Below are 25,958 nucleotides of genomic sequence, written 5' to 3' on the forward strand. Positions count from 1 at the left end.
TGTATACCTCATACATGAATAAACCCGGATTTTCCGTAGCGCGACTAAATAATGTAATGATCTATAATATCGTAAAATAACTCGGTATTTCCTATGTTTTTAGTGAAACGTGGACTCGCAGAACATAAGTAAAATATTATATAATATTAGTAAATGCGTAAATATTGTTACTTCCTTACATAGTAAAGTTATTAATTATAACCACTGACTTAATATAAAAGAAATAGACACACAAAGCAGAACAAAAACGTCAAGAAATGTGGATCCCAATGACGTTTCGCACCATTTGCATTGATGATAAAAACGCTTACGTAAATTTTGAGTCAAGATAAATGTTTCGTACAGAAAAGAGCTTAATGTCGTAAGCATTAAGTGTCAAATTTGCAAACATAAGTACCAACACTGTTAAAAAATTTAGTCCGATGGCACTAAACGTAACGTATTTACGTCAAACAACGTCAAACGAGAATAATGAACGAATGGAGTCACTTTGGTATAGTTTGTAGCTTTCTAGTAGACCCCGAAGGCTTATCCTATTGTCTATTGTTCAGTAAAACCGCACGTGCTACTTACCTGCAAAAAGGGTCCTAATTATTCTATTTGGCACCTGAGCGCGGGCTAGTCCAACGCTCAAAAAACCAGTGTAGGTGCGCTCTCCGATAACGCGCCTTTGTTACGCATCTCGATGACACATTTTAGACTGGTTCTGTAGCGTTCGACTCGCCGGCACTCAGTAACCGAAGTACCGATTTTTTATGCAGGTGGTTGTGGCACGTGGCACGAGCGGTTTTTCTTAACAATAGACAATAGCCTTCGGGGTCTATTAGAAAGCTACAAACTATACACTTTAATATGTATTACTGTACAGAAAAACCAATTGAAGTAATAAATAAAACAAAATTAATTTAATCGGGAGCTCAAATAAAATTAATTCGTGGTTCAAATTCAAACAAATTAAATTTTTATTTCGTAAGTATACGTCTTTAAATACTAATTTCCTTGAAATAAATTCTACTTATTAAATAACTGTGTATTTAAGATCTACATTTACTCATAGCGCGGGTGCACGGGGACATTTAGATACTGATTGGATTTTTTTATAAAGTCTACCTATACTTTATAAAAAAAATCCTGTGGTTGTCACTGTGTTCCGACAGGTTTAGCATTTACAGTTAGTCGATATAAGCCCTTATTGGTGGTGTATATGTCGGAAACAGGGAAATGGGCCGAACACACAAGTGCCGTTTTGCCTTGTTTAAAACTGCATCACCCCTATCTCTTGCTATAATTAAATAGCAGTCCACTTTGCACGTCGCATAGGTTTTCTTGGAAATCTTGAATTTAAACATAATATTATTTCTTATGAATTCCATATAAAAATATAAAAAAATATTGACCTCACATCGACTCATTAGATTTTTGTTCCTTAACATCCCTTCTTTGGTACTAACAAATTAATTTATTCAAAACCATAAAATTACCACCAGATTACATAAATTATGTAATGCTATCCAAAGAACTAACCGAAAGAAATACATTCCATCCTTTTTCCTTGTTTTATCATTGTTATTTTTACATATTTTAACGGCACATTTCGTAATTGTTGACAACTTCACATTTGAGCGTTTCAAACAAGACTAAACGAAAAAGTAATGCATGATCTGTTTTGACATTACTTTTGTGGGGCCATTTTTGGCCGCTGATTGGGTATCCAGTTCTTTATACTATATCAATGATTATAACGCTATAAGCATTATTAAGCATTATTCTATTGACAAGTAGTAATAAAATCAAAGAAGTCTCTTTGACCAAAAAAATCTTATCTACTACGTATATGTCTCGACTCGCGCTATTTCATAATATGCTAAATTCACGCTTAATATACGTCGTGCGATTTTCGGAAAAATGTGCCAGTGATGATGGTGTTTTGTTAACTTGATAATCAATTGAACCCACTATTATCAAGAAAACCTTTACATTGTATATGTTTGATGACTATAGCGTAAAAAATTTAATTATGGTATTCTATAAAACTTGAATCACGTGTAGGTACCCTAAAATACAAAAAATCCTGAAAAGCAAGCAGAACAAGTGTCTTTTCTGAGCAAAAAGAAATCCGAATTTTTATTTCTATCTAGCCCAAACACTCAAGGTTGTGTCAGTTCATGTCAATCCTTTACGTCAGTGGCAGTAGTCATGTCAAACGGAAACAAGATTATGTACAGCTTCGATCAACACGGGCTTCCGACACGTCGGAAGGGATAGGCCCAAGCGATATCTTGACATTCAAATCATTCTGCCATTTTTCGCGGGGGGGGGGGGGGGGAACGTGCACACAGTCGCACTTTTCACACCCTTACGTACAAAATCCAATCTGTAATGACGACACAAATACATAGAAAATGACACCCTACACAGACAAATCTTGCACACCTCGATCTGTTTTTGTGTACGGACGAGTCACAAGTGTCACAACACGCACACTAACACAATTTCGTCAAGAGATGAGAAGTCGGATTTGTCACTCGACCGATCCGCAATTTGTACTGGGCGCGAAAAATCGATAAATCCAGCAATTACATGATACTAAAATATAATAATTGTGTTTAAATGTAATTAAACGTATGACATGTAAAAACAATATTACATGTGAAATGTAACACCTTCTTTTTGTAAATTTGATGTCCCCGACCTCTTTTTACAACAAAAAACCGAGCAATTAGGCATTTTTTCTGCTGCTGTGTTCACTCGCGCGTCTGGACTCGGTCTAGTTAAAAATCCGAGCGCAACTAGTTTTATTACCCGCGTTAGATCAGTTGATCTTGTACCTATGCAGAGGGGAAATAGTGCGAATGCCGCATCCCTTCCGTGTTGATCGAAGATGTACAGTGTTTATTTTCTAAGATCACATATTTGACAGTTATGAATTCACCCTTATAGATATGATGCTAAGTGCTAAGATCTACCGTTTAACTGATAGCCTTAATGTCATATATATGTCAGGGTCAATTTGTAACTGTCAAATATGTGATGTTAGAATAATTTCACTGTAATTCTCTAACGTATGGCGGTTTACGTGTTGTGTTCCAAATTAATTTAGTATGGCATGTCAATTTGTAGTAAAACTCCACGCTAATCATTAACGAAGACAATACCTACCACAAAAAATCCGGCCGCGGATTTTTGCTACCAACAGACTAGCAGGCTACGAGCTACGGCGTAGTACGAATAGCTAAGTATTTAACTCTACTCATTTTGCTTTTACCAGTACAAACGATACCATTTTAAACACAAAAATACATTATAAAGGAAGAAAAGTCCTTTTCAAAAACAGGTTTTTTTCTAGATGTTAAGGTAAGGGTTGCTACAATTCCGGGCGTGTGGCAGACGAGGGAATTTCACCCTTGAATGAACCCGGCGCGCAAAGGAATGCTGCGAGTTGATAACGCCGCCAGCTTAGCTATTTAATTCCTAAAAGATTTCTGCCTCGACTGGGGCCTCGTTGCTAGTATAACCTGAACTCGAGATTCGGAATTGAGTATTCCGAATTTAAGACCGAACATAGCGCAGGAGTAATGGCGTATTCTTGTGGTATTTGTCCGGGTTTTATTTTATACTGTATTGAGATAAACTGCCGTATTCGAACTTCAAGATATTCACAAGAGACGAGACGTACGAGATCTATTCTAGATACGTTATAGTTTAGATTTCAACTAGTTCTCTTTTGCAGCGCAATTCGGGCAACCAATGTCACTTTTACTATAGATCGTGTTAGATATCTATTAGATGTGAATTAGATCTCTAAGTAATATCTTGTGGAAATCGTTCAAGAGTATCTCCAGAATCGTGGAAATGTCAAATTTGACAGGTTAGATCTTAAACATATCGTTATCGTATCATGTCTAAAAGATATCTAATAGATGTCTATTACAAAATCCGAATTGGGCCCATTTTCATGTAAAATGTTGCCAAGACGAAACCATAAGGCTCGCACTGTCCAAAAGTTATCACTGTTATCAGATCTCTTGTAGAGCCTGGGTTCTAACTCTACAAGCCCTAACTTCACAAACTCTACACCTTAGTCAAAATATGTGACTTGGCCGTTTGAAGATACATCGACCTGCAAAATTGCATGGACACATCATAAATGGAATTCATTCACAAAGTGGGTATACACTTGCGGCTAGGTAATATACATTGGTGTCTCCTTAACTTGTTAAAATAACCATGCAAATATTGACAGCTTTATAAGGTCGCATGGTTAACTAGGTTAACTAGCTTATGAAATAAATGAAAAATTAAAGCAAATTTGAAGTCGTCACTTGTCTTTATGAATATTTTAGACATTTACGGCACCTCTTCGCCAGTACAACCTACTTATATTTAAGCTTTGAAGTTTTATGAAATAAAATAAGGGCCAAAGTGCCTATTAAGTAGACGAGGGATTCTAATAAACCTCTGTGTAAGTAATTTTCTGTAGGCAAACAAAATCTTACACTTTATATTTGTATGAATGCCTTAAGTTGGAAATAAATGTTCATTTTATATGACTGGTCGTTTATATTTTCAATCTCTCTTTAGCTTTATTCAATAAGTACTTAATTAACCAATTAAGGTAAATTGCCCAGTACGATTTCAAATTTAATAAGTCAAGTTAATTAGCATCGGAGCGTTATTAATTATATCTTTCGAGATGGCTGCACTATTGATGTTACATTGCACAAAGCAACGTCTTTTGTGCGGAAAATAACAACTTGGGAAAACCGTTTACATTTATTTATGTTTTTCTAAACTTGTGATAATACTTGAGTGGGCTGTGTTCTTTACAATTGTGATTTCTAAACTTCTCTGACCGCAAAATTGTATTAATTTAAATGCCAACTTGTAGAAATGTCTGAGTAGGTGTTTATTGTTTGTCTAGACGATGTGATTATGGCGAGGAAAACTTATTTATTCTGGAACATTTTTGCCAGTGGCTTCTAAACATAAGAAGCTGAAATAACTTTGAGATTTTTCTTTTGGTCACAGATCTACATAAAGAAATATTTGTTTGTGGAGGGGTCAAGTGTTTGCAGACTTCATTGGTCCTAGAGGTAGAGTTTGTCATTGATATGAAGTTCGGCCCTTGCTCATGTTTATAAAAGGGACGAGCTCTAGATTTGGAAGGATTGAATTAAGGATTTGGTAAATAAAAAACTAAACTATGCAATATAAAGGGGTTTTGAAGTGAAAACTTCTTTAGCGGCGCTGGTGGAAAAAATGTTAAACTCGAGACAGCGTAAGACGATCACGTGACCGTAAGATTTAGATGGCCACTCATTTAGATGGCATTTAAATCAATAAAGAAAAACTAAATGACATTACATGAAAAACTGTTACGGTTAAGGTTATATGCCATATTTTGGATAAACATGTGATACTAAATTAATTTACTTTTGACATCTGTGTGCAATTACAATCTTTAAGCAAATAAATGTTTTTATTCTATTCTATCTATTCTATTAAAATGTACTTATACTTATAAGTATTACATATTCGTATAATGTATTTTTTACCTTAACATTATTTCCAACGAATGATTCATTTTATGATTGTTGCAATAAGTTTCTCTTGAACACAGAGGCTCTAAATTGTACTATACTTTTTAATACCCAGTTATGTCTATAAAAACAAATTCAATGAACAGAAAAAATGCACCGTTCTTATTAAACTTTTGACCCTGTTAAGAGTAGGAAAGTAGGTAGGTACCTATGTAAAATATGATGAAGGTAAGTGCGTGTTTTGTTATACAAATTAAAGGCATAAAACACAAAACTCTTTGATCGTGGCACAAAGGGGTGACAGGCTTCATAAGGGGCAAAATATGACTGCGACAAGCATTGCTGACGAGGGAAAGCGTTAAAAGGATTACTAGAAATAACTAATCATACAATAGTTTTCATTTGATGTGAATTCTGATTAGCGTCTAACGTAAATAATCTGATTGCACATGCGATAATCGCGGTATCTATTTATAAGATTTTTTTTTAAAGAATAAAATGAAACGAAGCCCAAGATTTGTGTTTTGTGAGTAATTAAAATATTTACGAATACGCACAAGTGCACACAAAATAAACAGCACACAAAAGTATTTAACTTAACAACTTGACTAAGCGTATCACAAATCAATTTTCTGTACTGAGAAAGGAATATTTATATATTTCAAGAGATCGTAACTCTCCGTTATGGTTCCTCTGGCGATCGTCTTAACCATAACCATCTACACATGAATACTGCTATGAATGATAATACCCAATCAGGCAGCTGTAGAAATTTAACTTAAAATGTAAACTTTCAGCTTTTATTTTCTCTGTTGCTCAAATGGTTAATAGTACCTATTTGCTACAAATTTACGAAACGGGAGAGGTTAATCATCTCGTCAATCATATAACCGTGATAAAAAGGTTATATTAAAGATGAGCACCTCTCCGGAGGTATAAAAGTATCAAATTACCTTTGTGCTTCGCTCCATCCATACACATTGCACAGGTTCTAGTGATTTAGTAATGGCGGTGCTTTTATATACCTGTATAAATAAAATAATGAGTTGTAATATGAGAGTCCCATATTTGCTATAGATTTACAAGCGAGGTTAAATCATTACTTATATGTCTATCGAGACTTAAATGGTGCTTTTGAAGACGAGCGCCTCTCCGGAGGTACTCTGATGTGGCCCACTTCCCAACAGTATCAGATTACTTTTGTGCTTCGCTCGCTCCGTGCAGTTAGTGCTGATTACGGGGAATATGTGACGTTATCTATAAAAAGGGACCTTATTGTCGGTGGTGCTTACGCCATTATTAACGATGCTCCGATATAAATACAATGTCGCGCGATGCTGTGCGGCGTAAGCGCCATCGACAATAAGGTGCCTTTTCATAGATAATGCCCCATATGGGTTTTAAATGGATCTTATTAATACATAGTTGAATTTATCTATTAATAAGAAATTATAGTAGCTTACACAATTTTATTATTTCCTTCCTTATTAACGCGAAACAGATTAGTTTCAAAATGAAATAGGATTTATTTATAAGAAATGTTACATTATTTAAGATACATAAAGGCATTATATACGATGTTTTGATATCACTATGATAAAAGTAGTAGTGCAAAAACACCAACAAAGTCCGTTGAGAATAAAATTACCTAAGCTTGTTTTTTAATAGAAGTTAGCATTTTGTAAACAAAAGTCTTATTTGAAAGTTTAACCGTAGCGGTTAATTAAGCTCTATTTAGAGTTTGAAAGTTTATAACTGTGTTTGTGACGGTAGTGAGCTTTTGAACTTCCTTTTTCGAACTTTTCTCTAACTCTAGCACAAGTTCTGGCTTAAGAGTGGACAGGACTTAAAACTTGTGAAACAAGACTAATATTTTTCAAGCTATATTAAACACCATATTCCATACCTGACTAAGTACAAATATTGCGAATTTTCAGAAATGAAGTATAATTGCGAAGTAAATTTGTTGGATGATTTTGTTGTTTGATGATTTTATTTAGAAATATACTGATTGGTTTGGTTATAAATTATGGCACATAACCAAGGTATTATTGGGGTGTGTAAATAATATTCACATTTGATTGAACATGTATTTAGCATATACACAGGTACCTACCTACAAAAACCAAGGATGTAGGTACATAAGTATTTATTTGTGTCACCACATAGCCTTATTATTTACTAAAGCGGGACTGAATCGCCTTATTATTTACTAAAGCGGGCGGGATATAATTAAGCTTGAAAATCACCTTCGACATTTCAAAGGCGACATTGTTTTCAGGGTCCCGAATAAAACTCGCAAGAGTATTAGCTTCTTGTCAGAAGATTGTTGTTGATGTCAATCATGATGTGTGGGTACACTTGATCTTGTTTAACAGATTGACCGTTTTGCAAACACTAAAAATGTCGACTGATAAAATGGTCACGCGGTTGACACACAACACTCACTACCCATTTTTCAACCGACGATATTAATTTATGCTACTTATTTACTAATCACTGGATGCCATGTGGATGAAACTGCTGGAAACCATAACATATATACCTGTTTTATTGTTGTTAGGGCGATGTCGCTGGTGCCGCCCGGCGGCGCGGACTCGCCGAGCCCGCGCCGCGCCGTCAGTCCTCTGCTGGAGTCGCGCCGCCCGCACTGCACGCTCGCCTGCGACTACTGCGCGGCCGTGCTGGAGGACAAGTTCAAACGTAACTAACGTACAATGTAGTACATCATGTCCTTAGGTCGATGTCGCTGGTAGTGCCCAGGGCGCCGGTAGCGTAACTTTAACAACTTTTCGGGAGCCTCGGGCTTTTGGTGCACCGTCAGACCCAATTCAGGAGGAATTGTGACGCCTTCATTACACGCTTGCAACTTATACGTATTAGGACAAGTTCAAGTACTTGCTCTTGACTACTGCAGTAAGTAGCTGTGATCTGCAGGTAGTTTATAAATACATATCTACATTTATATGTATTTATGACTACTGAAATACGGAATTGAAGCAGTCTAACCAACTTCAAGCATTCCAATCAACCTGCACACTCGTAATGTATGACCCGGCAGGCCGGCACGCCGACCTCACTTTCAACCAGCTAACCATTTGTGTCAACCGCATCTAGAACACTCCCCGCTGGCTCGGCTCCATTCAACTAAACTAAGTTGCATTTATCAAAGGGAACATTTATACAATGCGGGAAATGTAATGCTCTTGAAAGTAAAGTTAGTATTGTGCTCAACGAATATTCAATTGCAAAAGTTTTGTGCTTGCACGAACAAACAGAGCGCCCTAACGTGTATTTGGACTAATGTAGTTTAACACTTGAAATATTACGTAACAAAGTCTAGTGGGGAATTTTGGCTAAAAGTGTTAAAAAGCGAAATTGTACATGTACCAGTGTGGTTTAAATATCAGTGGATCAAATACCTTTTCAATTATAAGTTTCTGAATAGTTATCTAGGAATTGTTTTCAAGTGAATAGTAGGAACTGACCTACCCTCGAATCCATACAAGTTATAGTCAGTGCACCTGCACAGACATCGATTTTCGTGTGTTTACGTTTAACTCGTACGACATTTTTGACGTCACTAAGACGTCAGCTGTTGTTTATTCAATCGGAAAATTCTATGTCCATATAGAAGTAGGTAAGTTTCTTAAATAAAATTTTCTCCACCAGGTAGTGCAGAGATGCGCAATCGAGGCACGTCACCGCTGTCCGTGTCTCCGCGCCAGTCTCTCACGGGGGAACCGCCCTGGACGGTTCCGGAAGATGATAGGCCAGACTTCTTAGCGCTCAAGGAAAATATCCACAGAATTAACAAGTATGTTTTCGTGAAATCAAGTAGCTATTGAGATATGAGCGAGTAATATTTTAACACTTACTAGTATGTCTGAAAGCTGTCAGCCACTTAAGGAAGTATTCTGGGGATTAGTTTGATATGAAGTTCTAAAAAGGATCTTTAAATTGGCTTAGTAAATTCATGTAATATGTAAATATTAATATAATTTAAGTATGTAAGTAGGGTAAAAGTGGGATAGATGACTATGGGCGTTGGCGATAGGTGCCTCAGTTTGCACGTAGCGATCTGAGCGCCCGGTAGGTCTACAATTTTTAGTTTTAATGTGGGTACGTGTAAGCAGTCAAAACATTGTTTGAATAGTTAGGTACTTAAAACTAATTTTACACAATATTGCTAGTAAATAATCATCATAGTTAATACATAGTAAAAATACTCACTGAGTGGACGTAGGCAATGGTCTGAACTTGCAGCGCTTAACTGTAGAATTCCTTCACGCAACGACAAATAGGATAACGACAAGACGACTTGTTGCGGAAATCGAGTTTTAAACTAAATAGTTGAGATCTCAATCTGACCTTTAGATTTGTACTATGGATGGTTCGTTAGGTGGAAGTACTGCCTTGTTTAGCTGTTTGTTTATTGCACCTCTGCTGTGGTAGTTTTAACTTTTCATAAAATGTTTACTAATCGAAATATATATATTTTTTTGTATATGACATTTATTTCTGTTTGTAATATATAAAGTAGTGTTTCTATTTAAAATAACACAAAGAATAAGAGTGTGTTTACCAATTTAGTCATCATGATTGTAGCTCGGATGATAACCTTCAAATAATAAATAAATATATTTATTATATCCATAGTACCAACCTCTAATCCGATGCAAACAGATGAGATCCGCAAAATCAGGCTAATAAGCAGGATTGCGTTAGTCTATAAGGTGTGTGTTCCAGTATGCAGGACACGCGCCTTCATAATTCCCTCCTATTCATTCCAGCGCTTTGAATTGCCTCGTGCGAGTGCTTTCACAGAACAGGCTTATTATATTTGTAGTTAGGTAGTTACAAAGAAAATTATATATCCAAGAAATTTCAACTCTTCTAATTTCACAGATAAATTTGAAAGCAATAGGCTACATTCCTACTAGTCAAATCAGCTTCTTTTTTAGAACTGTCAAAACGATTTGCTAATATGGAATTTATATGAAAACGAATGTAGTGACGTCACGGTAAACTCATCTACTTTTTATATTTCAATCCGATTTATTAAATACAAATTGTGTTTAAAAATAACTGCTGTCTATGTTTTTCTAATAATTATCTGGTGCTTTATTTTGTGCAGGGTTTGAAATAATTTATTTTAAGTACAGGAAACATCCCTATTATCTACATTATTACTATGTACACTTATCTTACTTTGATCAATATCAAAATTGTATATTTACTTGTTGTTCCACCCCTCGCGTTAACATTGATATTCGACCAAGCAAAATACTCCAAATGTGGAATTGAGCGTTGTGAAAGGCACGAGGTTTTAAATAATACATTTTGATCTAGAGTGAAACAACATTTATCACCACACAAGGCGAGGAGACTTTTAAATTATATATCAGGGACATTTTATGATTGATGCTTATATGATTTACTTAACTTTTTCCTTTCTGTCTGTCGTCAAGTCGAGCAGAGCTAACAAAGGCCAGTTCTACCATCATTTCCCGAAGCCATTCGAAGCATTATCGACCCCCATCTTATTTATACAATTGTACATGTAAACTGTATATATATGTTTGTTTAGGGACTGCGAGACATCCACGCGGCTGGACATGCTGTTGACGCAAGTAGAGCAATACGCCAACAACCTCGAAGCACTGGTGGAGGAGCGCACGTCCGACTATCTTGAGGAGAAGAGAAAGTGCGAGGAGCTGCTCTATCAACTCTTACCGAAGTAAGTTGTCTAGGGACTGCGAGACATCCACGCGGCTGGACATGCTGTTGACGCAAGTGGAGCAATACGCCAACAACCTCGAGGCGCTGGTGGAGGAGCGCACGTCCAACTATCTTGAGGAGAAGAGAAAGTGCGAGGAGCTGCTCTATCAACTCTTACCGAAGTAAGTTGTCTAGGGACTGCGAGACATCCACGCGGCTGGACATGCTGTTGACGCAAGTGGAGCAATACGCCAACAACCTCGAGGCGCTGGTGGAGGAGCGCACGTCCAACTATCTTGAGGAGAAGAGAAAGTGCGAGGAGCTGCTCTATCAACTCTTACCGAAGTAAGTTGTCTAGGGACTGCGAGACATCCACGCGGCTGGACATGCTGTTGACGCAAGTGGAGCAATACGCCAACAACCTCGAGGCGCTGGTGGAGGAGCGCACGTCCGACTATCTTGAGGAGAAGAGAAAGTGCGAGGAGCTGCTCTATCAACTCTTACCGAAGTAAGTTGTTTAGGGACTGCGAGACATCCACGCGGCTGGACATGCTGTTGACGCCAGTGGAGCAATACGCCAACAACCTCGAGGCGCTGGTGGAGGAGCGCACGTCCGACTATCTTGAGGAGAAGAGAAAGTGCGAGGAGCTGCTCTATCAACTCTTACCGAAGTAAGTTGGTTAAGAACTGCGAGACATCCACGCGGCTAGACATGCTGTTGACGCAAGTGGAGCAATACGCCAACAACCTCGAGGCGCTGATGGAGGAGCGCACGTCCGACTATCTTGAGGAGAAGAGAAAGTGCGAGGAGCTGCTCTATCAACTCTTACCGAAGTAAGTTGGTTAAGGACTGCGAGACATCCACGCAGCTGGACATGCTGTTGACGCCAGTGGAGCAATACGCCAACAACCTCGAGGCGCTGGTGGAGGAGCGCACGTCCGACTATCTTGAGGAGAAGAGAAAGTGCGCGAGGAGCTGCTCTATCAACTCTTACCGAAGTAAGTTGTTTAGGGACTGCGAGACATCCACGCGGCTGGACATGCTGTTGACGCAAGTGGAGCAATACGCCAACAACCTCGAGGCGCTGGTGGAGGAGCGCACGTCCGACTATCTTGAGGAGAAGAGAAAGTGCGCGAGGAGCTGCTCTATCAACTCTTACCGAAGTAAGTTGTTTAGGGACTGCGAGACATCCACGCGGCTGGACATGCTGTTGACGCAAGTGGAGCAATACGCCAACAACCTCGAGGCGCTGGTGGAGGAGCGCACGTCCGACTATCTTAAGGAGAAGAGAAAGTGCGAGGAGCTGCTCTATCAACTCTTACCGAAGTAAGTTGTTTAGGGACTGCGAGACATCCACGCGGCTGGACATGCTGTTGACGCAAGTGGAGCAATACGCCAACAACCTCGAGGCGCTGGTGGAGGAGTGCACGTCCGACTATCTTGAGGAGAAGAGAAAGTGAGAGGAGCTGCTCTATCAACTCTTAACGAAGTAAATAAAATATTTAGAAAACCATAGCTTAGCGTCGAACTAAGTATGGACATATTAATACTGGATCTGTCAGTGTCATATCGGAAACAGATCGAATAACTAAAACTCGAATTGGCCTGTGAGGTCAATTCCATGATTGAACATTTAAACCTTTATTCTTAAAGAATTATTGGACCTTAGATATAAAACGTTTTTGCTCTAGCACGAGAATAAACCAGGTATTTAATGGCTCATGAATATCACGCTTAATCAGATATCAGACCGTTCGAAGATTATGTTCCTGATAGCAGTTTAATAATAGAAAAGCAGCTTATAGTAAAGGCTTAGAGCACCTACACGAATATAGCCGCCTACACTCTTTTAACAAATAGGGATTTATGGGCCATTATATTTAAATATGTGTTCTATTTGCATATTTTACGTAGGTAACATAATAATAAGGGTTCTAAAAATGCAAAGGTCGAAGAAAAGCACAAAAGTAAATCAGTTTGTTTTAACAAGAAGATACCATTTAAAAAAATACAACAGTTGTACCATATGGATGCTGATAAGCAATAATGTGTTTACCCACATAAGCACCATTTTGAGAAAATGGTGTCTAAAGATTTTTTCGCGGTTTTTGAGTGTTTGTTCTAAAAATTAAAGATTTTGATTTAACTGTTGTATTTGTCAGTTTAAATACAATTAATACTAGTGATTCATACTAATAATTTTCGTATAAATTAAAATTTGTCGCAATAATCCCCTTTTTGTTTATTGCGAATTGCATCATGACGTCAAACTTTCTCAAGAACGTGTCATTATACTTAACACAGTTTTGCTAATTGCCTTTGAACTTATAATCAACATGTTATAGCACATAACTTGTTGTGGTTAAATACTAACATACTATAAATTTTGTTTTACAATAATCAATCAAGCCTTATAATGCATTGATATGATATTTTTTTCGATTTGCAAGAATGATTCAAGTGTAACAAGTTATTTAAAATCATTATAATCTTAAAAATAACATTATTTTACGAATGCACATACATTCAAATTGGCATTTAAAATGAATTGCTTAGAAAAACTACAGCACTCTGCCGTTTTGTTTAGTTTAATTCGGCGAACTTTCCTCAAAACAAAAAACCCTTAAAACTAATGTGATTACGCTTTCTAAATACAGTATTTATCTCTTTAAAACCGCAACAATTAACATATTTGTGCACTAAATTTGTAAAATTACTTATTATAAACACTATTTTTAGCAATATTTACCTTCATAGCGCTTCTGGCAAAACAAAACTAATGGAATGTGATTTCCGCAATAATGAGTTAACCTCTCATAAGACATTATTGACATTTAAGTACGCGTTCTGGCCATTACTGCATAAGTTAAGGCACTAAACACATTAATGCAAAACAGACAACCCATGTTAACGGATTTGTGTTAACATTTTTTTCCTTCTTTTGAAATATTTATAAATTTCAAACCACTAAGGTCATTTTTGCAAAATGAAGTCGAGCGGACCAGCTACAATATGGCATTAAAATCTCATTTTTTAAGTTTTTGTGGGTTTACACATTATTGCTTATCAGCATCCATATAGCATGATTATTTATTTATTCACAGCTGAGCAGTTGTATAAATCCTATAGACAAGTATATTTCAGCGCCACCGCGCTCCCCGCGCCGCACTTCAAATAAAGTTGATTTAGTTATCACTGCCAGTCATTTAATTAGCAAATTAAAATGCTGCAGTAGAAAAACAATTAAGTCACACAAAGCTGAAATAACCTAGAATACAATACGTAGATTGGGTGTCAGTTCCACAACTTACTACGATCCTAAATACACTAAGACTCAGGTAAATTGGGTCGAATCCATTGTCAATCAATGATAAAGAGCCGAGGGCGCGCCAGGTATGGCCATACAACACCCTATAACGCAGTGTTTACATGTGGTGTCACTTGCAGGTCAGTCGCCTCGCAGCTTATTATGGGTCAGCCGGTCATGGCCGAGACCTATGATCAGGTAATATATCCTTGTTTATTATATTCGTTTTAATAACTATGTTATTTTTAGGGTTCCGTACCCAAAGGGTAAAAACGGGACCCTATTACTAAGACTCCGCTGTCCGTCCGTCCGTCCGTCCGTCCGTCTGTCACCAGGCTGTATCTCACGAACCGTGATAGCTAGACAGTTGAAATTTTCACAGATGATGTATTTCTGTTGCCGCTATAACAACAAATACTAAAAACAGAATAAAATAAAGATTTAAGTGGGGCTCCCATACAACAAACGTGATTTTTGACCAAAGTTAAGCAACGTCGGGCAGGGTCAGTACTTGGATGGGTGACCGTTTTTTGCTTTTTTTTTGTTTTTTTTGTTGATGGTGCGGAACCCTCCGTGCGCGAGTCCGACTCGCACTTGGCCGGTTTTTCTTCTACTTCTTATTCTGAGAGTTTTCAAATGATTGGCGAAGATGGGATGATTATGGTTTAGGTACTTGTGTATCTATATATGACAAACATTACGCACAGGGATTGGCATATATATCGAATTAAAATTTGTCACGATTTTGTGAGTGACATTAGCAAAAGTACATATACAACTGACTAATGAGACATAATATTTCAGGTGACAATATACTTTAGCGACATCATCGGCTTCACGAAACTGTCCGCAGAATCTACGCCCCTGGAGGTCGTCGACCTCCTGAACGATTTGTACACCATGTTCGACTCCATTATTGAAAACTTTGACGTCTACAAGGTTAGTGAAAAGCCGATAAAGCTAAATGGCAATATTTAACTTAAACACCTAGACGACGGATGATAAAAATTTAGATCGTTAAAATTCCACCAGGGAAGATGACAAGAATTGGGTATTTACACATCCCCTCATTTACTCCACACTGTGAGAACTTTTACTTGTAGGTATAAGTACCTATGGGGGCCAAGCGCGCGCCGAATATACAATTAAGGCCTTAGCGGCTCGGTTATAGACGCCACAAGGGACCAGAGGGCTGGCTAATATTTTGCTCAACGCATTAGCATTGCCATTCAACGTGGCAATGCGGCCAGCCTTCTAGGCTCACTGCCTATCGGCAGTGACTTGGAGGCCGTGTTTTATAGTTTGTACATATTATTATTTTTAAGCTTATTTAATGTTCCATGTGTATTTGTGTGTCTTGTAGGTAATTAAACTTTTTAAGTAGCTACCTAAGCACAATAATGATATCATAATGAGAGCATAATACCGTTTTATCTGCATTGTATCTATTTAAGCACGCGATGTGTTTAAGTGCTAATAAAATATTATATCCCTATTAGCACAAAATACTGTAATACTGATATTAAGTGGAACGTGATAAACGTATGTAGGTAATATCAGGAGGCCAATTCAAACTTACATTTTGACATCAAAATGAAATTGTTTTGTTATCATTCAAGACAAGTTTGAGCGAAATGTATGCACAAAAATAACAAAATGTCTTCATTGATGTTAGAAAGTAACTGCCGTATTCGAACTTCAAGATATTCACAAGAGACGACACGTACTAGATCCATTCTAGATACGTTATAGTTTAGATTTCAACTAGTTCTCTTTTGCAGCTCAATTCGGGCAACCAATGTCACTTTTACGATAGATCGTGTTAGATATCTATTAGATGTGAATTAGATCTCTAAGTAATATCGTGTGGAAATCGTTCAAGAGTATCTCCAGAATCGCGGAAATGTCAAATTTGATAGTTTAGATCTTAAACATATCGTTATCGTATCTTGGCGATGTCTAAAAGATATCTAACAGATGTCTATTACAAAATCCGAATCGGGCCCTAAGTCTCAAGAGTTCGGTTTGTCTTTCAAGCGGTATTCAACTTATATTTACTTAGATAGGTACCTAAAATCCGATTTGAGTGCGACATTAACAAAGTCGAGCTCAGATAAATCCATAAATCCCTTCTCATCCCTTCATATTTATTAGGATAGGCTCTCATTATTTTGATTTCTGTCAGCTCCATCTTGGATCCTGACGGAATGTTTAATAATCTTTATGCTTCTCTTATCTTTTTGCATCGTCTTGACGTTTATTTTGAGAACGATTTTTTCTACTCTAGTATATACAGCACAAGCGGGGCTTGAACCCACGATTTATGACCATACCACACACACATGAAACGGTTTTTCATTTGTTTAACCAGGTGGAGACCATTGGTGACGCATACATGGTGGTATCAGGTCTGCCCATGCGCAACGGTAACCGGCACGCGGCGGAGATCGCGCGCATGTCGCTTGCGCTGCTGAATGGAGTGGCATGCAAGACTGTGCCCCACCGGCCTGGGGAGCGACTACTGTTGAGGATTGGAATGCATACAGGTGTGATACTTAGCGATTCTTATCATTGGCGAATATGTCACGGTGGCGGTAGTATCGGATCTGCGCACTGCGGGCTCAGCACGGACTTCGCACTTACATACTTGTTAGAACGTGACAGACACGGTGATAAACGATAAAAATGCTACCGTGCTACTAGGGCTGGTCGTAAATTATGTATATTGTATAGTGAAGTTGTGTATTTTTGGTACCCTTGCGATTAGTTTCATAACGACGGATATACAATTACAAATAACATGAATTTACAGGACCATGTGTGGCTGGTGTGGTGGGACTAAAGATGCCGCGCTACTGCCTCTTCGGGGACACCGTGAACACCGCCTCGAGGATGGAGTCTCACGGCGAGGCGCTTAAGATACACGTCAGTCCCAAGACCAAAGAAGTCCTAGACTTGTACGATTGCTTCGACTTGGAGTGCAGAGGAGAAATCACGATGAAGGTATCATAGTAGTTTTTTATAAATTTCATCAACATTATATGTGTTAATATATTAAAGGTATCAAAATATAGCTAGCACGTTTTACAACCATGATGTTTACATTGTTACAGGGTAAAGGAAAAATGACGACTTACTGGTTGCTTGGCGAGAAAAAATCCAAAAATCCTCAAATTCATAGCTATGATGATTTAAATGGGAGTGAAAACACTGCAAATAACCCTAGCATAACATTCCAAGGCCCTGACAGCCCTGCAGCTCACTCGGTCAAACATCGTCAAAAGAGTCCTGAATATAAAATTAATGACCAAAAAACTCAAGATTCTCATAAACAAACACCTCTCGAATTACTAAATGAACGAGACCGTATTAAGCATGAAATTGCAACATTTGTAGCAAAAGATCTGATCAACAATATTGATATAGCCGTGAAAGAGTTCAGAAAATCACAAAGCGCAAATTTTGCAGCAATGATGGCTGTCCAAAGTAAAACAGTTTGTAATGGAAACGACAGAGGCCTAATCACACCCACTTATGATAAGGAACTTGTCATTAGCAAAGGTAAGGTGCGAGATGTCGTCAACCGATTCAACAACAGTGTAGGCAACGATACTAAGATCGGTAAACCGAAATCGATTAAAGCTGAAGACTGAATTGCATGAAATAAAGCAACGCCTAATTCCCTTGCCCGGTCCAAAACCTTTTTTCTTTATGAAAAAACTTTTAAACTAATATTAAGAGTTTAGACAATGTTTCTATTTAAGCGTTACCAGAGTATTTTGTGCCAAGCACATTCCATAGTCTAGTCATTATCGAATAAGTACCTAACAGTCTCCTGTGAGATTAGTAAAATAAATTAGTTTTTAAACGGTTGCTCTTTTGTTATCTTTCATAATATATCTTTATTTATAATGAATACACATTAAAAGACCACATTACATTTTAAACGGCATGCGGCCAGAATTATTCCGAATTTTAGAATATGAATAAAATAATTAAATGTTAGTAGTTTTAGAAAACACACGGTATTTAACTATTACTTGTAATGAAATTTAGGTTAAAGAATCAATCGCAAAGACGATTTATCAGAAAGATGTAGTGAGAAAAAATATGTGTGAATAAGAAAACATTAGAACTGTATTATACACTTAGACCCTATAGTGTTTTTACTGACCTTTTATACCTCTGTATCTTCCTTAACCCCGACTAGTGTCTAGGTTAGTGGTTGGAGAAATGAAATATTTTATATTTCACTGAAGATTTCTTGTGTAAAAGAGAAGTCTTGTGTAAAACTTCGAGGATAGAGACTTATTTTGTCATTCAATTCCACAATTGTTATATTTTTGAAATGTAATTTTGCGTCATTTTACTGGTCACTTCTTTTCTTTAGATTTTGAGAAAAATAACTATGATATAAGAAACACCTTCGAAATAGAATTTAAATGATACATAAAGCACCGGTTTTAAGTAAATAGTTTAGAAGAAATAATATACTAAAATAAATCTGACCAGGAATATGACGCCCGTGGCAGGAAAATGACGTCGTCATTGCTTCTTTTAATAGTTGTTTGAAGAAAATAGTAACGAGTTACGAAATAAATACATTTAAAAAGGAAGTTGAAATTATATAAGGCTGAAAATGAATAGTTATCAATGAGAGCTTGAAATAATGTGGGCTAGAAATATGACGTCCAAGGTAGCAAAGTAACACCTGTATAAAATAGTCTATATTTCTAATTAAATGCAATATTTATAAACAAAATAATGCATTAAGGATGCGCTATTGTCATTGTATCCCATATAATTTATACATGTATGAACCATTAAAATAATTATTTTTGCTATAGGTATGTCATTTTCCTAGATACCTGGAAAAAGATGCCAGGACGACGGATGACGACAATGAATATTTTTTCCAACTACGGTTAAATCAAACATATTGATAGAAGTAGGGTGGATATTGAATGAAATTAAAATAAATTAGTATTTTCTTTTCTACTTTTCTTATACTATACACTGCACAATACCTTATTTATTGAGTATTTATAGGAATATTAAACCCTTAACCCCGCTTAACTCCTACACCCCGTGGTATTTTAGGTAAGAATAAAAATAGAATGGTAAATGTTTTAGGCTCCAGTGATTAAAACTAGTATTCATTTATCTCATTTCTCCAACTTCTAGCGTATAATGAATGAAGTATTTAACAAAAGTTAAGTGTTACTAAGTGTTGATATTATAAATTCAGACCTGTAGGTACATGTTTCAAAATAATTTGGGCATTGAGTATAACAAGGTCCTTCGAATGATAGTTTACGCTTATAACCACCGGTCTTTGAAACTCTGTTGTGATTTTATTTATTATCTTGTTGTATTTAACTAGATCTGCTGTATTTTGTAATGGTTTGATTGTGATATTATTGTTATGGAAGTACAACTTGTTTACCAGAGCTGTGAAAAAAGATTAATTTATTTTAATGTGATTGTTTCAAATCCTCAATACTTGTAAAGTATGGTTTGTTATGTCAAGGTTTTATGATATATTAATAAAAAGTGGGTAATTATTACAGATGTTTATTTTTCATCATCATTTACGTGGGAGCCTATTCTTCAGATAAAATACACAGTATACAATAGGTATTAATAAACAAATTTACCTACCCAATATCATTATACAAGGTCCATGTTATATTATACTGTAGTTTACTTCGTATGACAATGATGAATGTGCCAAAAAGTATATAATTATAATAGGTATAGTACAGTAATAAATAAATGAATGTAATGGTCTTTTCTTCCAACGTAATATTTTTTGGACAACTAGCCGTTTCATGACTTATACATGTACAAAGTCGCGGGAAAAGCTAGTTTAGAGCTAAGGTTGTATTAAATTTAATGAAACAGCAACTTTATTAAATAGAACTAATAGAAGTCATTTACGTACAGTAAATATAAGTACAGAACGTAATATTTACCCGCTCATATTGTAGGGTTACTACATCGTGAAAAAGAACGCTCATACCTTATTATAAGACATTTATTATATAAAATGCTAAAAAAACATCGATCTTCCTAAGTGTTTATAATAAGAACCGACCTACCTATTCCTAAAATAAATGTCATATAGATATTTATAAGTCCATATTTCAGATATTTTCGTATGAAGGACGAGTTAACCCATTAAATGCGAGTGACAACCCTATTTATACCGAAGCTATATCAAAAGCAATATGGGCGCAAAATGTACAGGCTATATTAAAAGAAAGTGGCTATTAAGAGGCCGTCCCCACTAATAGGCATTGCTGAAGGATACAACAATAAACCTTTTACTTCTTAGTGAGCTACTTACTTCTAAATTGCACTAGAAACAAACTAGACCTAAAATTCAGTTTCAATACTTTTTAAATTTTAGATCACGATCATCATTAAATAAAAAACACTTCAATCACACTTTTTAAACATTTTTTCTACTCCAGCACTTAAATGTGTCAATTAAATGACTGACAGTGATATCTAAAGCAATGTCATTTGAATGATTTGTCTATAGGCTCATAAGATGACTGCTAGCAGTCATCTTATGAGTATAATACAACTGCTTTATTTTTTTTTAAGATACAAGTTCCGATCATCTTGATTGAAAGAGGTATGTTTTCATTTACAATAATAACTCTTTTTTTTTTTAAATAATAACTCAATTTTTTTTAAATAATAACTCTTTTTTTTTAATAATAACTCTTTTTTTTCAATAATAACTTTTTTTTTTTTTTTTTTGCAGCTGTCATAGAAAAAGTAATGTATGCAACAGCTCATAATTGGTTCTTAAAATTCTCGGGTCTTTTTTTACAAAACTCGACTACGTCTCGTTTTGTAACTTCGACCCTTGAATTTTAAGAACCCTTATTATATCACTGTTGCATAAACTACTATTGCAATATAGAACCGAAGCTTCCTAGGATCCGAATACAATACCAAATATAATGGAAGCAGAAACTAGTTCAGCCTAATATGGGTATAGGATATTATGTACCTACAATACGTACATTTAGGGTTTCTTATTGTACATGTAAAGAGCTTTGATGTATCTTTTAGTAAAACCAATTTACTGTGGACCGATTGCAGTGTTAGATTAGGGGCCACTTCTGCAATACACTGACCACTTTATGATATATATTTCAAGTGCGTGAACACTGCACAGTTTACCTAACTATTATATACATGTCCGTTCATAATTATATTCCCTATAGCCAACAGTTTCAGTCAGTTCCTACAGCATGAACGAGATGAATCACAGGCAATAAGACCGCAGCGTAAGTACCACGGGAAGTGGCCATTACGGCGACTCACCTAATGGCCGTTCAACGTTTTAGTTCAATATCTACCAACAAACATACATGCCAGTAGTAGTAGTGTAACGGCACAATTTTATAAAAGCGAGTGGCTTAGAGGAAAGTGACTAGAATAGCTTAATTTGTCCTAAGAACCAACCATTAGTTTACCATACATTACTGAAAAAGTGCGTGCGTGCCTATCTAAATTTTATAGGTATTTAGTAAAAGATGGCGTAGTGACAGTATTTTGGATTTAAAACATACCTCTACAAAATACGACCAAAAATGTAAAAGCAGGGATCGAATACCGGTATTTTTTGTATGGGAACGGAAACGGTATTTTTTTCGTTCTTTGCTAATTACTTCATTTCTAATTGGGCAATCTAATAATACGAAGTCGTAACCTAAAAACACAACTGAGTCCTATATTTCGAGTATAAAATAATTCGAAAGTTATTTAGTTAGTTATTTCTAAGTTTTTGCAAAAAACCGGTTCCGATCCCTGTGTTAGAGAACCCGAAAACTATATATAAAATAAGTTTAGCGTGTGTCTACCAATCCTTTTGGTTGACCATAGACCTAACCAGTCATTCAAAAATTCGTGAAAATCGTATACCTTTAAACGAGTAATTCTTATTTATTTATATACCTATAGGTATATTTCGGTGATCTCGGAAACGGCTCTAACGATTTCGATGAAATTTGGTATATGGGGGTTTTTTCGGGTGCGAAAAATCGATCTAGCTAGGTCTTATCTCTGGGAAAACGCTCATTTTTGAGTTTTTATATGTTTTCCGAACAAAGCTCGGTCTCCCAGATATTAGTGCATAAATGAGTTTATAGAGTGTACTGAGTGGTTTTCACAAGTTAATTGTGGCACAACCATCGCGCGTGTATAACGTAAACACTATGTTTATGTTAATTACGAGGCAACATAATTGTATAAAGAAACTTTGCGAACGCTTGCGGGATTAAACGAAAACAATACAGTTACCGAACGTTTGTTTTGGATAATTTATTTTGGATATTATTTATATTAGGTAGGTGCTAAGTTCATAATTTAAATTGAAGTTGTAACTATTGTTTCATAATGTAATAATAAAATAAGATCCAAAACTAAAATATGTCTACTGAAACATCACGTTCTAAAAAGTATGAAACAAGTAAAGTACTCATCAGAAATTAAAAGAAACACAATGTTTTTTTTCCTTCTATTATTATAGTTATAGGACCTCGCTTCTAGTACGGACGGCTTACAACTATTATTAGGTAGGTAATAATGTAACAAAGTAGGTACTTTGTTACATATTGCATTTTTATGATTTTCGTTTAAAGGTATTCGCTAGGTGCACGACTGGTGCTGCCCTCATTTTGGCGGACTTTCTACGTTAAATCTTATGGAGTAAAATTAGTTCAAGCGGCTGCCGCTAGTACTAATGGCGGACATTCCATAAGATTGTGGCGATTGAGGTGTTTGTGACGATCAGCGCCACTTCCCCCTCCACCGACTTCGCACCTTGCCAATAAGCTTTAAACGAGCAATTTTTGTATATTTATTTATATATATATTTTGAGGATCTCGGAAACGGCTCTAACGATTTCGATGAAATTTGCTATATGGGGGTTTTCGGGGGCGAAAAGTCGATGGAGGTCTTATCTCTGGAAAAATGCGCATTTTTGAGTATTTATATGTTTTCCGAGCAAAACTCGGTCTCCCAGATATTATAGTTTATGTATATAAAACAGGGATTGGAACCGGTTTTTTTGCAAAAAACTTCGAAATAACCAATTATATTTCGAATTATTTCATACTCAAAATGTAGGACTCAGTTGTGTGTTTAGGTAACGACTTCGTATTATTAGATTGCCCAATTAGAAATGGAATAATTAGCAAAGAACGAAAAAATACCGGTATCCGATCCCTGATATAAAATATAAATTAACTATATAAATAATATGTAACTACTTGTGTAGGTACTTCATTCAATACTGAATAATTTGTAGCATTTCCTCGCCCGCATCAGGTACGTATACCAGCTTTTATTCAAAGTGCGGTAAATCACGGCAATGTAGGTACTCAATGGAAGTAAATGCGAAAAATGCGACATACGCCGACACTACACCGCTGGGATTCCGCCATATCCTGAATTTCGTTTTACAGAAGCAATGAGTCGAATGTATCACATTTCTTTTTGAACATACGATCTACTATACTTGTATTTTATTCCCATTTTATGAGCGTATTCATAACAGTGTCCCTAGAATAAATCAAACCAACACAAATGTAACAATATATTATTTTAGTCACCAGACAACCCTTCTACTTATTCCTTCAAAAATTGTAATACGGAATATTTGTGTAGAACATGTATGATACTCGAAAATATTCACAGTACCTACACAATACCTAGGTACTACTTCTACCTACGTACAATCAGTTTTTTTTGGTGATGATTTAGGAATTCAGAGAAAGCCTCTAATAACATATCCTTTAATTGACGCCGGGATGTCCCGAAGTATATGGATTTACCGTACACGGGATAATGTTGTTCTGGACATCCGGTAAGTGTGCGCGGAGACCAAGCCTTAACCGGAAGTATCATGGGACGTGTTCGAAGTACAGGTGTGCCGTCTGAAGTTTTCCAAAATTTCGAAATTTCCACATCGAAACATTTCAAAAATTTATCTCTGCAGCTTGCTGTACTTTTTTGAAATTGAAATTGAAAACGATGGATTTACTTTTTTATTATCTGAAATGTAAGGGAACGAAAATCATAGTACCTAACCTATAAATAAAATTATTATAGATATTCCTCTCTAATAATCTGATTTAATCTCATTTTTTGTGTCTCCATGTTAGGTATTCGATGTTTCATGTGTCCTCTATTTACTGCAAACCCTATTTAAACAGACGTTTTCGCCATGTGACCCAGTTCTGGGCATCTGGAGCCTTATTCTTAAATGCGCTTCATATGTAGGCGGCAAAATTATATCAAAAACGTATTGATATTCTGTTCTCTTTTGCTTTATGAGTACAACCCTGTGTGCGAGCATGACGGCGATATTAATATTGCATTGGTATTATGTTAGATTTTAATTTTCGTTTTTGAATACAGTCCTACGCGACTCTTACCACGGTTAACTTTATTACTGCCTGGGACGTTGCACATTTAAAGCTATTCAACAACTCAACATTATTAGATTTGTAAGTTAGTAGCACTAGCAACTCGGTTTGAAACTCATTTTGCCAATAAACTGCTGGGTAAGTGTACCTATCTGCACTCTGTTACCCACTAGAACCTGCATAAACTTTTATCAAACCAAGTGACTTTGGCAAAATCTGTATAGCTGGGGTTCATTTTTGTGCACGCAAAATGTACTTAATTAAGCGGTACAACCGTAGGTCAAGTCAATTTTTTTATTCGGTAGACTAAAATGAAATTTCATAATATAATAATGTCATTTTAGTCTACCGAATAAAAAAATAGACTTTAGAGGTCCTGACTTTTTAAAGTAAAATAAGCAGTCAATCTAAGGCAATCTAAGGTTACTTTTTATATATCTGAGTTTGAAAGGGGTTTTTTTTAGTTAAACTTCTAAAATATTGATGCAATTGAATAACTAATTGGTATAATAATAAAAAAAATCCTATTTGGTGAGAGGCGAGATAATAATAAGATTTTCCAAAAGCAACTTTACATTGGTATTGGTACCATTCTAACCTATGTACTTACTTGTAACATTAGACAGTATTTTTAGAGTTCCGTGCAAACCTTTGTTCACGGAGCTCTTATGGGATCACTTCGGTCTTGGAAATCGGTTTTTCATTATTATTTATTAAAAAACCATCTCAGGGCTATCGCGATTGTAGCCTGTTAAAAAATTGGCCATTAGAATGGTAGCTTCAGATTGTGAACAGTACAGAGTGCCGTTACACGCACCCATATTGGAGAGTATAATATAATATATGTATCCTTCCTCCAATGCTACCCCTTAGTCCCCTGTCACATTAGTCACTCGCATGATGGCAATAATTGTAATAAACAACAATTACGTTCCTA

General features: G+C 36.3%; 1 protein-coding gene across 1 annotated transcript in view; it reads left to right on the forward strand.

The window, feature by feature from the left end:
- LOC134662474 (atrial natriuretic peptide receptor 2-like) overlaps nucleotides 1–18,406 on the forward strand; it is a 43,223-nt gene extending 24,817 nt beyond the window's left edge. Inside the window, exons 2-9 of the mRNA XM_063518708.1 lie at nucleotides 8,104–8,243; nucleotides 9,213–9,357; nucleotides 11,131–11,280; nucleotides 14,710–14,767; nucleotides 15,374–15,508; nucleotides 16,941–17,115; nucleotides 17,382–17,572; nucleotides 17,683–18,406. Of these exons, the coding sequence (XP_063374778.1) occupies nucleotides 8,108–8,243; nucleotides 9,213–9,357; nucleotides 11,131–11,280; nucleotides 14,710–14,767; nucleotides 15,374–15,508; nucleotides 16,941–17,115; nucleotides 17,382–17,572; nucleotides 17,683–18,222 (1,530 nt within the window). The 5' untranslated portion in view covers nucleotides 8,104–8,107 and the 3' untranslated portion in view covers nucleotides 18,223–18,406. The remainder of the gene's footprint in view (nucleotides 1–8,103; nucleotides 8,244–9,212; nucleotides 9,358–11,130; nucleotides 11,281–14,709; nucleotides 14,768–15,373; nucleotides 15,509–16,940; nucleotides 17,116–17,381; nucleotides 17,573–17,682) is intronic.
- Nucleotides 18,407–25,958: the final 7,552 nt, after the last annotated feature.

This window comes from Cydia amplana, chromosome 1, assembly GCF_948474715.1.
Source record: "Cydia amplana chromosome 1, ilCydAmpl1.1, whole genome shotgun sequence".
NCBI classification, from domain to species: Eukaryota; Metazoa; Arthropoda; class Insecta; order Lepidoptera; family Tortricidae; genus Cydia; species Cydia amplana.